Raw genomic sequence first — 15,376 nt, 5'->3', positions numbered from 1 at the left:
ATCAGACAGGTGGCCATATTAAAGGTTATGGACCATAAGATGTTAGAAGAAACCCTCAATACAAACCTGCATTCGTAAAGGCTGGCCTTTTTATTTGGCCACTTTCGTTGACAGATCTCATCCCTTCAGTGAGACAGTCTATTCATTGTTTGTGTGCATGATAACACTCAAACTTGGAAAAAGTGCAATTATTTATTTGTCACTGTTGTCTTTAACGTTCATGTGCTCAGGCATGCATGACATTTGTCAACATTAAGTATCAATGGAATAATGTGCTCAGTCATGCATGACATTTGTGAACATTGGATATCAATGGATAGAAGAAGAGTTCTTCTTTCCTCACAACCAACACTGAGTTCTCCATAGTGGACAATTATGAACAGTAGCCCTCCAAAGTATTACCTTTTTTTTGGTATGCTCTGTATAGCCTGCGGCATGATTTTGATTCTGTTTGCACTTTATTCTGAACGCATTTGGATTTCTTCTAAAAGGTTGAAAACAAGGTGTACATATATGGCATAATGAAGGCCTACATGCATATCAGCCACTGTCCACAGCTGTATCAATAATAACATAATTACCCACTGATGAATCAACAGCAAAATGGGATATCAAAAATGACTAGAAACCCTAAGACAAAGCTATCTAGAGATACATGGAAATCCAAAGAAAGAAATGTGGGTACATCTTGGACTACTAGAGAAACATAATACCCAGACAAAGCACTGGCAATAGGTGTTCAGACATAAAGGCAAAAGGACAAAAACGTCATCACTTGATGATTTCAATAATACACATTTATTTTTTGTGTGTGTGTTTTGATATGCTAAATTACCATGACATCATTGATGTAATGAATTGTTTCTCAGGAAAATCATGTGATTTTGGAGACTTCATGGGAAATGGTCACAGAGATCTCAAGTCATCACACCATGGGGCATACTCACTTAATAGGGTCATTCCACATGAGTTCCCAAGCAACCATGCTCTCATTCTCTGGATCCTTCAGTGGGACTGGAATCTTGTTGATTTCAGCCAAAGTGCAAATTCCACTCTGTGAGTTCGGTACTCCACCATGGGCACAAAATATCTGCATTAAAAGAAAAGCAGAATTTGCAATTTATGACTTCATGCCACTCTCTCACATCCCAGAAGGTGGGCCAATTCAGGAGTTTGAGCAAGTGATGGTGATGAACTTTTACATTATACAAGAGAACCATAAGTTTTGTGCTCACCTGAGTATCACAAGTTCATCTTCCATGCATTCTTGCAGACGATTATCTAAGAACATTGCAAAGTTGGGGGGCAGGGCAGATTTGAGAACTTCCATTAAGGCATGGTGTCCATTTTGCACATAACATATGATATGATATGATATGATATCACATCATTGCTCATAACACTAAATTAACTCATATCTTCTGGTTCTAAATCAAAGATTTGTACAGATTTTTTAAATTTAGGGGCTTTGTGCCCCTTAGGGAACCCCAGGTGAGGAATGGTGCCCATTTGCACGGATACATATCTGATCACCCTAGTGATAACCCCTGCCAAGTTTGGTGAAAATCTGACCATGCATTTTTGAAAGAAGAAGATAGAAATGTCAAAACTGGCCACAATTTAGCCTCTCCCTCCCCCATCCCCTGATTTGCCATAAACAAACTTGAAACTACAGTTACTAATCTAACTTACTCATAGCACTACCTTAATTAGGTGATCCGAGTATCCTCTCGGATCACCTTCTGTATCTGTACTGATTCTTTATTCTTCTTTCTTTATTTCTTTATTTCTCCTCAAAAGTTGTGCAGAGGTTAGCTCAGAAAGTCCTCTGTGCGTCTGTGTCTGTGTGTCCAATTTCAAACTTATACCATATGTGTATCGTGTTCCAAAGACGACAGATCTAGTAAAATCATTGTGATCAGTCGACCGTGACGTCACTATGACGTCATTATATGAAAACACATTTTCATTCTTATCTCATTAATGGAATGGAATTTTTAAATGAAATTTGCGTCACATATAGTTCAAGTCAAGCTAATTCTACACATATTCTCAAAATTCATCTATACCCTTAAAACGTGCGCGCATGCTCGCGTTGAAATATTTACATGCTCCAATCGAGCTCAAAATTTTTTTGCACACGTTTCAGACCATTTAGAGCATTTTTTTGAAAAATTGAAAAAAATTGACGGATGCGGGCGCACACGCGCATATATGCAGGCACAGCTCATATGCAATAAAAATTTCCCATTTTTTCACTTTGATCGGATGTCTGAAATGTCAAGGAATATTTCTACCAAGTTTCATGTTAATCCGACTCAATATGACGTCATACGGGCCCGTCAAAGTTGAAATTCCGCGCACGCGTCAATGGCGATATACAGTGCAACTATGCCAAAAAACCGCCAATTCTTAATTCATTCATTCATTCATTTCTTTATTGGTCTACGTCAGACATAGAAATTTGGCTTCCACTGACATTACATTACAACAAAATGATCATGACAATACAAACACATTTTACATCACAATTACATAATTACGTCTATGATAAGCACAATGAATACAAACAACACCCTACAACTCTATTACACAATTATACATATACAATATATCAGTACTTTATAACCCTATATAAATCAAACTACTTCAACCATTCTCAGCCCCCAATTTTAAATTTACAAAACATATAACTTATATCAGAAAATTCAAAATAATTCACACACACACACGCACACACAAATGACTAACATGAGTCTCAGTTAGCAATTGTCATAACAACATATATATAATACTATTTCAACATTTTGTACTTACAATATATACCCAAAACCCTTTGCTCCATAAACCACACAAGAGAAAGAGAGGGAGAGAGAGAGAGAGAGAGAGGGAGAGACAGACAGACAGACAGAGGGGGAGAGAGGAAGAGAGGAATGTGTAATTTGTCCCTGGCCTATAATCCTGTTCCCTGGAGCACGTATGTGGGGATGAAACAAAACAAAACAGAAGCTCCACCCCCCCCACACGCATTTAATAAGCTACAACATACATATGATTTTACTCGTCAGGATGGATGGTGACTCCCCATTTTCTTTACATATTCTGAAAGCTGATGAGTTTTACATGTCATTTCATGGGTTGACGATGCTGAAAAATGATAAAAAGATATCAAATTTCTTAATGAAATAAAAGAAGTAAATTTTCAAAATGACGTCATCAAATTTCAAGTTCATTTGAGCGTATCTCACTTATCCTTTGCCGATTTTCACCCAGATTTCAGTATGTCGTAGCTTATTAAATGCTCTTTCATATATGTAAAACAAAATTTTGATTGGATGACGGCATCACCTCGTAAAAATGGATTGAAAGTAATCCTGTCAAATTTGACCAGTTTACGTGTTATCTCTATGGGAGTGCAGTTTTTCTGGAAATGAAAATTGACACGACTATCTTTTTCGAGCACTAGCTCACTTATGCTCAGGTGAATTTCTCCCAGATTTTAATATGTTGTAGCTGAGACTTTGGGCTATCGTCAATGTGCCCTCTGTTTTTTCATACAACCTCGGCATCACGTAAAAAAACTTGGTTAAAATTGGCACTTGGCTTCGATGCAGCGTCATTTTGCTTCATACACAGGGCCTATGGAGGATGAAATAGGTCAGTACATAGCGCATCCGACTCGTAATCCTAAGGTCCCCGGTTGGAGGCTCACCCCTGTCAATATTTTTGTTTTGATTTTTTTAAAACACTTTTTTCTTCTTTTTCTTCAGTTAGTCTTATTCTCCCTTCCTAACTTTATCTTTTTCTGATTTTTTTATGCTTCTCCTTCAAATTTCTATAAAATAACTTATTTTTTTCTTTCTTTTTCTTTCTGTCTTCTACTTTCTCTGCAATAGATCAACAACAACACTGGCTATCAACCCCATATTTTGCACATGTTTAAGCCATGTCACGAACATCATTTCACAAAATAACAACTACTTCCTCTGACACCATCTTGGGTAGGTAAATTAGGGTCAAAGGCCAAAAGTGTTTAATCCTGTATCTTGGTAAATACACATCCTATCTTTCCCACATTTTGCACACGTAAGGAACATGTTGCAAGAATCATTTCACAAAATAACAACTTTTTGCTCAGATGCCATCTTGGCTGTGTAAAGTGGGGTCAAAGGTCAAATATGCTTCATTCTGTAATCTCATTAGTGTATATGGTATCAACGTCATATTTTGCACACACATGGACCTCGATAGATGGATCATTTCGTAAAATAACGACGCTTTGGTCGGACGCCATTTTGCCTGTGCAAATGAGGTATTATCTCTATGGGAGTACACTTTCTGGAAATGAAAAATGACATGACTGTCTTTATCAAGCACTAGCTATTTTATCCTTCAGTGAATTTCTCCCAGATTTTAATATGTTGTTGCTAAGACTGTGCGCTATTGTCAGTGTCAACTTCGTTTTTTCATACGATGTCGGGATCACGTCAAAATACTTGGTTGATTAAAGGGGATGGCTAGTAACTGATCAGTGGGAATCAGTGGGAATACTGAGAGATGATTGTTCCAATCCTTGTGGGATTCATTTAAGAGTACATTATATATCTATTCTTGTGTGAAAATTATTTGCTTCAGAACGGTCTCATATTCAAGTAATGTGCAGTTTAATGTTTCCAGGTAAGCGTCCCTGGTCAGTGACGGGGCATTAATCTGCACATTACTTGAATATGAGACCGTTCTGAAGCAAATAATTTTCACACAACAGTAGATATATAATGTACTCTTAAATGAATCCCACAAGGATTGGAACAATCATCCCTCAGCATTCCCACTGATTCCCACTGATCGGTTACTAGCCATCCCCTTTAAAGCTTATCTTCGATGTATTGAGATATTTCTTTCTTTCTGCAACTTTCTTTGCAATAACTCAAGAAAAACAGCCCCTATCACCCCCATATTTTGCACATGTTTAGTTCATGTCACGCACATTATTTCTTAAAATAACAACTACTTGATCGACACCATCTTGGGTATATGAATTAGGGTCAAAGGTCATAAATGTTTCATCCTGTATCTTAGTGAATACATATCTTATCTTTCCCACATTTTGCACACGCAAAGACCATGTTACAAGAATCATTTCGCAAAATAACCACTTTTTGCTTAGATGCCATCTTGCGTGTGCAAAGTGAGGTCTACGGTCAAATATATTTCATTCTGTATTTTCGTTAGTGTATGCGGAATTTGGTACCAAAGATGGCAGGTCTGACTCCCTTTTCTAAATGAGAATCCAAACATCACACGGCCAATGTCCCCTCAACACAAATGAAACCGGTATGGTCATGCCTATTGGGATCAGGACTCAAATCATTGATTTCCGAATAGATCGGATCACCTAATTTGTTTGTCAGTGTTGACAAATTCCAAGTCTAGTTTATCACTTGAGGTTTGACAGAAGAATATAAGATTCCTTAATTTTGGGAGCGGGGAGGGGTAATGGTACCCATTTGAACAAATTGAGATCCTTTCCCCTAGGGATGCTACCTGCCAAGTTTGGTGAAAATCTGTCATGGGGTCTTAAAGGACAAGTTCACCTTCATAAACATAAGGATTGAGAAAATGCAACAATATTAGTAGAACACATCAGTGAAAGTTTGAGGAAAATTGGACAATCAATGCAAAAGTTATGAATTTTTTAAATTTTTGTGTTGGAACCGCTGGATGAGGAGACTACTACAGCTTGTGAGTCATATGCGTACAACAGTATAAAGAAAATGTAAAAGAAAATTCAACATATTTTCACTTTTTTCGCATAATAAAAGAGCACTTGACTTGCCTCTTTCTAAAGGCAGGGGGAATAATATTACGCATAACATTTGTCGGTAACGAGTCAGGGGAATGTGTACTTTTTTCAAAAGATGGACTTTTGTGAAAATCTCTTTATATTTTCCTTATATTGTTGTACGCATGTGACATCGAAGTTATTCATACACTGCAGTAGTCTTTTCATCCAGCGGGTACTGCACAAAAACTTCAAAAATTCATAACTTTTGAACGGATTGTCTGATTTTCCTCAAACTTTCAATGATGTGTTCTACTAATATTGCTACATTCTCTCAATCCTTATGTTTATGAAGGTGAACTTGTCCTTTAAAGAAGATGAATATGTAAAAAAATTACACATGATGGACGCATGCAGGGTGATGATTGAATGCAATAACTCAGTAAATGTCCATGAGGAATATCACTGCCCATTAAATTGAATTGAATTGTACAGGTTTCATCAAAAAATCATGTCTAGCAGTCTAAGGCTGAATTGCACATGTTCATAATCCTAATCATAAAAACAGATTATTTCAGTAATCTGAAAAAAACCCCACAATGATATAAAGGCATGATAACAAAAAAAACTAACTTTCTTGGCAAAGCTAACACATTAAAATGGAAAAAATATATATACAGTCAAACCTGTCTATAGAGGCCACTCAAGGGAGACGGAAAAAGTGGCCGTTTTAGACAGGTGGCCGCTATACAAAGGTAATCCAACATTGTGTGCATTGCTTACATGCACATGTATCATCGTTGTATCCTTACATGTACATGTATGTGTGTACACACACCGTGTGTTTCATGCATTTAACCATGCTGGTGTATATGAAATTGTTGCACAGAAGTATGTGTATTGTTGTGGAGAAAGCTTAACACTAGTGCATTATTATTACTGAATGAGGGATGAATGCAGTGGTGGTGATCACTGAACGTTGCCTGCACGGCTACAAAGCAGAAAAACACGCTGAATTATCGGCTCCGCTATGGCTCTCCATTGGGTTTCTGGCTGCTATAGACAGGTTAAAATCTAGCGCGGGAAACAAAATTTGTGGCCGCTGGCCGCATTAGACAGGTGGCAGCTATACACAGGGTCTTTAACAGGGCTTTTCTCTCAGGGGGGATTTTTCAGTGGCCGCTATAGACAGGTGGTCGCTATAGACAGGTGGCCGCTAAGGCAGGTTTGACTGTACATACACAATAATACCTTTTAACCCATTGAGGACGGTTTGATTTTGCTACAACACGCATTTCCCGTAGACGCTTGCCCGAGTATACTCGGGACTCGTCCTCAACAGGTTAATCATATTAAAATCACTACAGTGGTCACATGTGCCAAATCTCAAAACAAAATGCTCAATCAGTGAGGGTACCTGCCCAATCCATAATAAAGTTGTTCTATCAAAAATGAAAAAAAAAAGATAAGAATAGGACTATGCTGTCAACACTGCAACATACTGCTTGACAATGAGAGAAAAACAACAACAAACCATTACCATTACAACTTATACCTCAACTTTGTTAGTGAGGGTATCAGCCGAATCCATACTAAGGTTGCTTTATCAAAAGACAACAAGAAAAAAAGATAAGAAGTATGCTCTCAACATGGCAACACACTGCTCAAGAATATGGATGAGCGCATGCATGCATGCAGCTCTCACTGCCCTCCAATTTTGTTGGCCGTTTGGTGACTTTTTGTTATTACTTCTAGTGAAGATTTGCTCCACTACAAGAACTAAGTACCAGGAAGCAGGAGGACTTTGGATGACATTTGTATTTGCCTGGTTGCCAAGATCTTACATCAAATGACACAAATTGGTTGCTTGACCAAGGAAGCAGCCAGGGAAGCCATATATGCTCCATGCAGTAAAGCACAATCTGAGGTGCTCACTCGTGCATGGCTGATTGACATTGACTGTGCTGTAATGTGGCCTTGCGCCTGCCCTGTCTCTGAGCTGAGGAAAGCTGCTTGATCACAATGGGGGCTTTTCTTCTGATTGTGATTGGAACCCTCACCCTTCTTCCTCATCTGAATGGATCCCATAGCTTAGCCCTTACAGCGCCAAGGCCTTTTGTGAAGCAGCTATACACTCATAAACACTTCCTACCAAGAAGGATCCCGTATTATTCTAACAGCCAAGCATCTTTTCAATGTGACTTGTTTAGAGCTGGAGATGTACACCCAAACCCAGGCCCTGTACAAGACGGCAGCCAGCTACATGGTAACCATGAAAGCAACAAGTACACTTGTCTTACTTCGAAACAGCTGTCATATGGATTGAACGACATGTTGCACCTCTCATGTCATGGGAAGGTGAGATTACCCAGGCAAGTGTATTCTACCATTAAAGCTCTGGGTCTGAACCATATTCCCTCAACCTGTCGTGGCTCCTGTGGTGGTGTGAAGATCAGAGGCCGTCCTCCCCAAGAAACAGCACCTGTCTCACAATATGGGCCCGGTCAACAACCAATCCCAGTGGTAATTTCACCATCACCACCATGTTACTCTAGAAGTACAACTCCTGATAAACACTGTGGTTTTAGTAGACATAGTACAGTGAAACCCCGTTATAACGAGGTCCGTGGGACCGGCGATATTACCTCGTTATAACCGGTACCTCGTTGTATCCGTACGCATCAAAAACAAAGAAAAACATAAGCACGACATCATTTACCCATCAATGAATCTCAAGAACATCCTTTGCATTGTTATTACACAATTATGAATCATTATTATAGAGAGAAAAAAAGGGAAACTATTTTTGAATTAGACGAAAAACTAGGGGCTGAAATGAGTTAAATCTTTATTGTAATAATTCTTGTTTGTGAAGTTTTTCTAAACACCAGCGCAAATACAGGCCTTGTTTACCGTAGCTTGCGAGGTATTTTTACGCTGTTGGTGCCCAGCGGGAATGCGATGATTTCATGAATCATTTCGGCTGTAATCTTGAACAATGTATGATCGTTGCGTACGAAGGGATTAAAAATGCGTTCTTTATTTTCGTCCGAAAATCTCTTCGCGTTTTGTACATCCGTTCTTGAAAAATATGCGACAGGATTGAATATGGAAGGTTGTGATAATTTTTACGCAAATCTGTACCTGGCAGACCATTCTGAAAGAAAGAAAAATCTTCATTGTGAAATGCAGTGTTGAAATTGTGTTAATGAACAAAACCCAGATCTATTCAAACTAATAAAAAATGCGTTTCTTTTTCTGATTTAGGATAACATGCGTCATTCAACTTTTTTTACGCTACTGTCACCTGCCGAGATCGCGATGATTTCAGAGTAACATATATGCATTGTTTACCGTTAACTTGCGAGGTATTTTATGCTGTTGGTGCCCAGCGGGAATTCGATAATTCATGAATCATTTCGGCTGTAATTTTATACAATGTATGATCGTTGCTCCCGAAAGGATTAAAAATGCGTTCTTTATTTTCTTCCGAAAATCTCTTCGCGTTTTGTACATCGATTCCGTTCTTGAACTGTTAAATGCGTTTGTTTCTATTTCCGAACACCGATTAAATAGGTTGATATGCGTTATTCAACTATCTTTTACGCTATACTGTCACCCGGCGAGATCGTGATGATTTCACGAATTATTCCGGCTTCAATCATTATACACAATCATATTTGAATTATCATTTGTTGAATGATAAAGAACAAATCCAGATTTAAACAAACTAATAAATGCATTTGTTTCTTTTTCTAAACACTGATTAAGTAGGTTAACATGCGTTATTCAACTATTTTTACGCTACTGTCACCCGGCGGGATCGCGATGATTTCATTAATTATTTCGGCTTTAATCATACACACTCATATTCAAATTATCATTTGTTAAATGATAATGAACAAATCCAGATCTATTCAAACTAATAAATGCATTTGTTTCTTTTTCTGAACACCGATTAAGTAGGTTAACATGCGTTATTCAACAATTTTTACGCTACTCTTAACCAGCGGGATCGCGATGATTTCATTAATTATCTTGACTATAATCATCCACACTCATGTTAACCAGCAAAAGAACTGGAAGTCAGAACTAAAAATGAAAAGGATATAATGATGAGTTTCACACGCATGCCAATAATTGTCCATTTAGGCCACAAGTGTCGCTACCGCCATGAAAAGTTTTTGAATGCGTTATCCTTTTTTTTTTACTCGTTGCGCTGTGGTCTGACCTAATATCACGCACACGTATCTCGCGAAAAAGAAAATCGAATGATTATGTTTAATAAATCAGTAGGAACATCGGAAGGCATTCCTGTGTCTTATCGCGTGGTTTAGAAGAAACTATGGAAGGAACAGTTCTCTGCAAAACGCGAAAAAGGCGTGGATAGCGTGAATTCGGTTTTCAATGTTTCGTTTGTCGCGTGTTTGAAAGCGACAATTTAGTCAAGAAATGGAACCTCGTTATATCCGATCAAATTGCTTATGTTTTCCTTTATCATGATGCACTGAAATTGTCCTCGTTATAACCGGAATCTCGTTATAACCGAACTCGTTATAACCGATTCGTTCTGCCATAGGTTTACACGCAAAGGAAAACGGGACCGACGCGATCACCTCGTTATAAGCGGTTCCTCGTTATAACCGAACTCGTTATAACGGGGTTTCACTGAATCTGATCCAATGCAAAACCAGTGCTCTGCCAAAACACTATCAGCAGATCAAGTTTGCTCTATGGAATGCAAGGTATGTCAAAGCCTTGGGTAAGTCAACAGCAATATGTGATTTTGTGCTGTCACAGCGCCTCCGCATCATGGCCCTAACCGAAACCTGGCTAACAGGTACTGATCGTGACAACCATGCAGTTGCTGACATTCACAGGACACTACCAGGATTCAAGATGTTCCATGTATATCGTCAGGGTACAGTCGGAGGTGGAGTGAGTCTTCTGCTACGAGGTGGATTCAATGTCGTTGAAAACCGGAGCTTACAACTGCAATCATTTGAATATGTTGATTTAACCTGTACATCACTTCTTCGTTTCGCATAGTTGTTCTCTACAGGCCACCACCTTCTAGAAAAAATAGAGCTACTATAGGATCTTTCATCAGAGAATTGTCGCTAGCATTGGAGGTTCTGATATCATCCCGACTAAAGTTTATGTTGGCAGGAGACTTCAACATTCACTTCGAAGATCCTGCAAATAATGACTCAAAGAAATTATTTCAAGTACTGGAGCCTGCAAACCTTCAGAATTATGTGAACATCCTGACACATCGCAGTGGTCACACTTTGGACCTGCTGATTGCTTCAGAAGAGGACAATTTTGTCTCTGGTGTTTCGGCAACTCATTCTCTGCCTTCTGATCATTTTGCTGTACTGTGTACTTTAGCTGCTGCTCCTCCGCTCCGCTCCGATCAAAGAGTACCTCTGTGAGCAAAACTTAATTCCTTCAATGTAGTCTGCCTATATAGGAAAAACTATAGTGTAGAAACAGCCCTCTTGAAAGTCTATAATGAGATCCTGCTGGCCCTAGATTCACACAAGGAAGCTATCCCCATCCTTCCTGACTAAAGTGCTGCATTTGACACCGTGGACCATCCCATCCTCCTTCGAGGGCTGGACAAAAGGTATGGGTTCCATGGAAATGTCCTTGAATGGCTAAAATCCTACCTGAAAGACCGGACACACAGTGTGCACATTGCAGACGCTACATCTGATATCCACCATGACAACTGTGGCGTCCCACAAGGTTCAGTTATGGGACCAAAGATATTTACGATTTACAGTTCTCCAATCATCGACATCATCAATGATCACGGCCTTCAACCCATGGTCTACGCAGATAACACACAGATTCTGGTAACTTTCAATCCGGACGATCGAGAGCTGTCTGTTCTCAAGCTGAACAAGTGTCTGGCTGACATAAAACGCTGGTCTGTCAACAATTGCCTTACCTTGAATAACTCCAGGACTGAAGTTATTCATTTCTCCTCCAAGTTTCTTACATCCCCAAGTCCTGTGGCAGTCAGTATCGGTAATGTCAACATTATACCTTGAAGGAACACATCAGGCAGGTCTGCAAGTCTGCTACAGCTGCTCTTCGATGTCTTGGTAAACTAAGACCCTACCTCACGAAGAAGATCACCCACACTTTAGCTCACTCTTTTGTTATTAGTAGGTTAGATAATCGTAATAGTCTGTTGATTAATATTCCCCAATCGGATTGTTATCATCTTCAAAGGATTCAGAACACTGCTGCCCGCATCATTGAAAAGCTCCCCAAGTATAGTGAAATCTCACATACTTTTACTTAACTTCAATGGCTCCCCATTGAAAAGCGTCTCATATTTAAGATTCTCCTGTTAGTTTATAAATTTCAGAATGATATCAGTCCACAATATCTCAAGGAATTGATTACCTCAGCTGAACAGTTCAGAGTTTTCTTGGGATCAGAGTAGCTGAGGAAGGGAGTTCCAGAGGACTGGACCTGTATAAGCAAAAGTCCTTTCACCGTATCTCTTGGTCCTTCTTGTGTTAACTTGAAGCAGGTGCTGAGAGGCAGATCGGAGAGTTCTTGTAGGGACGTATGGAGTGACCAGTTCAGATATGTAGTCGGGTGACATATTGTGTACAGCCTTGTGAACAAACAGAATGATTTTGTACTGGATCCGGAGTTGAATAGGGAGCCAGTGAAGCTCAGCGAGAATTGGTGTTATGTGATTGTGCTTCTTACACTTTGCTACCAGACGGAATGCAGAGTTCTGGATCCTTTGTAATTTACTAATCTCCTAATCTGGAAGGCCAATTAGTAAGCTGTTGGAAAAGTCAAGGACAGAAGTCACGAACACATGTACTAGTACCTCTGTTGTTCGCTTGTCAAGGAGGGTTCGGATCTTTCCTATTTTTCTCAGGGCAAAGGAAGCACTATGGCAGATATTGTTGACATGCTGATTCATTTGAAGATTGTTGTCCAAGAAGACTCCTAAATCACGAACTGCTGCAGATGGCACGACTTGGCATTCTCCGGATGCAATGGGAGCCAGGGTTTTGGAGGGCTTGAAATGAGATGTCACATGCAGTACCTCCATCTCTCTGTCATTCAGGACAAGGTGATTACTTTCCATCCATTTCTGGATATCTGCCAGACAGAGCTCAAGCTTCCTGATGATCCGATTTCTGTCAATAGATTTCATAGAAATGTAGAGTTGGGTGTCATCGGCATACATCATACAGCCAAATCCATGAGCTTTGATGATTTCCTGGACTTGAGTGGTGTAACAGATGAACAGAAGTGGTCCAATTACGGATCCTGGAGGGACACCCCATTTAAGTGGAATGGGGTCGGAGGTGACGCCGTTAACTGTCACTTTCTGTTCTCTGTCAGTAAGGTATGATGATAGCCAGGCTAATGCTGTTTCGGCTATGCCGAACCTGTTCTTCAGCATGGAGAGAAGGATCGCATGATCTATCGTATCAAAAGCTGAAGACAGATCTAAGAGGACGAAAATGGCTTTACATTTGTCGTCAAGGGACTGCAAAAGGTCATTGTACACTCGCAAAAGTGCTGTCTCGACACTATGATGTTGTCTGTAGGCAGACTGCCTGGTGGCGAGGAGGGAGTTCCCATTTAAGTACTGCATAAGCTGCTGACATACTACACGCTCAATGACTTTTGCCAGAAATGGAAGATTCGAAATTAGGCGATAGCTATTCAAGCACTCTGGATCGAGATCGTGCTTCTTCAGTACAGGTGTGATGAGTGCTGACTTGAGGGATTTTGGGAAGACTCCATGATCAAGAGAGTGGTTTATCATGTCCGTGATGGCAGGAAGAAAGGCATGCGTACAGTTGCTGAACACAACAGCAGGTGCTGGATCCAAAGGATATGTTTTTATTTTCTTGGATTTTATGAGCTTCAGCACGTCTTCTTCTGAAACATTTTGAAATGCTTGAAGGCTGCAGGTCAGAGAACTCATGGGATTCTTCAGGACTGAAAAGGAGCCTGAGAAGGAAGTTGGGTTCATCTCCGAGTTGTACAGGGGATTGCACAGTTGAGTGATCTTGTCATCAAAGAACTTATTGAGTCTCTCAGAGAGTTCTTCATACGAGTCATGGGAAGGCAAAGTCTGACCAGGGCCCTCGACAGTAAGGTCATGTATCAACCTGAATAGGTCGTTCCTGTTGCAGTCATTGATCAGCTTCTGGTGATATGATCTTTTGGCTTGTTTCAGGGCAGCATGGTATTCTGTGGTGGCCTTCTTCATTATTTATTTATCAATCGTCAGCTTTGGGACAGACTTTCTCAACTGGCATTCTTTGGCGCGCAACTTCCGTTTCTGTGCTCTTAATGAATCGTCACACCAGGGAGCATGAGCGCGCAGATGTACAGACCTTAACAGTCACTGGTGCATGCTGATCTAGGGTGTCTGCGATTGAGTTGTTGAACAGTTTCACCTGCTCACACAAGTCAAGATCTTCAATGTCGTGCGCTTTGGCAAAACACCTTTTAACATCATCACTGAATTTAGTGTAGTCAATGCTGTGCAGTTTGCGGAAACGAATTTCCTTCTTGGCAAGTGGGGGGCGTGCCAGAGATGCAGTGAAGACTATTGCTGCATGATCGGAAGGCATCGTGGGGAGAACTGAAACATTGCTAACTATCTCATCGTGTTCTCTTACAATCAGCAGGTCTAATGTATGAGCCCGAATGTGAGTTGGTTGAGAGACAACCTGCTTCAAACCACAAGACTCCAGCATATCACAAAGTTTTCTTGTGTTTGGACAAGTGGGTCATCGAAGTGGAAGTTGAAATCTCCACAGATTATCACCTTGATGCATAGAAGACTGACAGATTCGAGAAGCCTGGGGGGCGTTTCATCAACGAGTTCGTCGGAGGTTTTCACCGACGAATTTGCTATCAGCCAATCAGACGCAAGGATTTACACTGACAACTGTTAAAAGCTAATGAAATCCTTGCGTCTGATTGGCTGATAGCAAATTTGTCGGTGAAAACTCCGACGAACTCGTTGATGAAACGCCCCCCTGGAAAACTCTGTAAAGAAGAGTGAGGTGCTGATGCCCGTCCCTGGTGGCCTGTAGATAGTGATGAGTGAGAGAGTTTTTTGACCAGAGCATGATACTTTTAACTCTAGGCATTCACAGAATTCAAAGGAGTGAGATTTGGTACTGGTGACATAGTAGCGGTTCCGCAATATGACACAAATTCCTCCACCTTTCTTTCCTTTGCGAGGGAGCTTAACAAAGCGATAGTCTTTTAGCGTGTTCTGTATTTCAGCTAATGCGGGACTGTCACGACTGTCTCCTATGAGCCAAGCTTCAGTTATGGCCACAACATCCAGTTTCTCGGTTATAACGAAATCACATACTGCTGTTGGTTTATTCATCATGGACTGTGTATTCCAATAGCCAACTCTGGTGAGGGGTGCTTCTTCATTGAGATGGCAAGTTTGCGAGATCCTTTTCAGTGCAGTTCTTTGTTCAATGATCTTTTTTGGTTTTCCAGGTCGCCTGTTTCCTATGCTTAGGACAGGGATGGCTATCTGGGACTTCTGAAATGACCTACGACCATGAC

At 40.2% G+C, this 15,376-nt stretch overlaps 1 protein-coding gene across 1 annotated transcript in view; it reads right to left on the bottom strand.

The window, feature by feature from the left end:
* Positions 1–15,376, bottom strand: part of LOC139712918 (serine/threonine-protein phosphatase PP2A catalytic subunit 3-like) — a 122,433-nt gene that overhangs the window by 25,315 nt on the left and 81,742 nt on the right. Inside the window, exon 6 of the mRNA XM_071624698.1 lies at positions 948–1,090. Within this exon, the coding sequence (XP_071480799.1) occupies positions 948–1,090 (143 nt within the window). The remainder of the gene's footprint in view (positions 1–947; positions 1,091–15,376) is intronic.

This window comes from Diadema antillarum, unplaced genomic scaffold, assembly GCF_040938485.1.
Source record: "Diadema antillarum isolate AM-2024a unplaced genomic scaffold, OU_Dant_1.0 seq00001875_RagTag, whole genome shotgun sequence".
Lineage (NCBI taxonomy): Eukaryota > Metazoa > Echinodermata > Echinoidea > Diadematoida > Diadematidae > Diadema > Diadema antillarum.
Note: the sequence above shows the minus strand (reverse complement) of the source record. Positions and strands in the feature narration are given on the sequence as shown.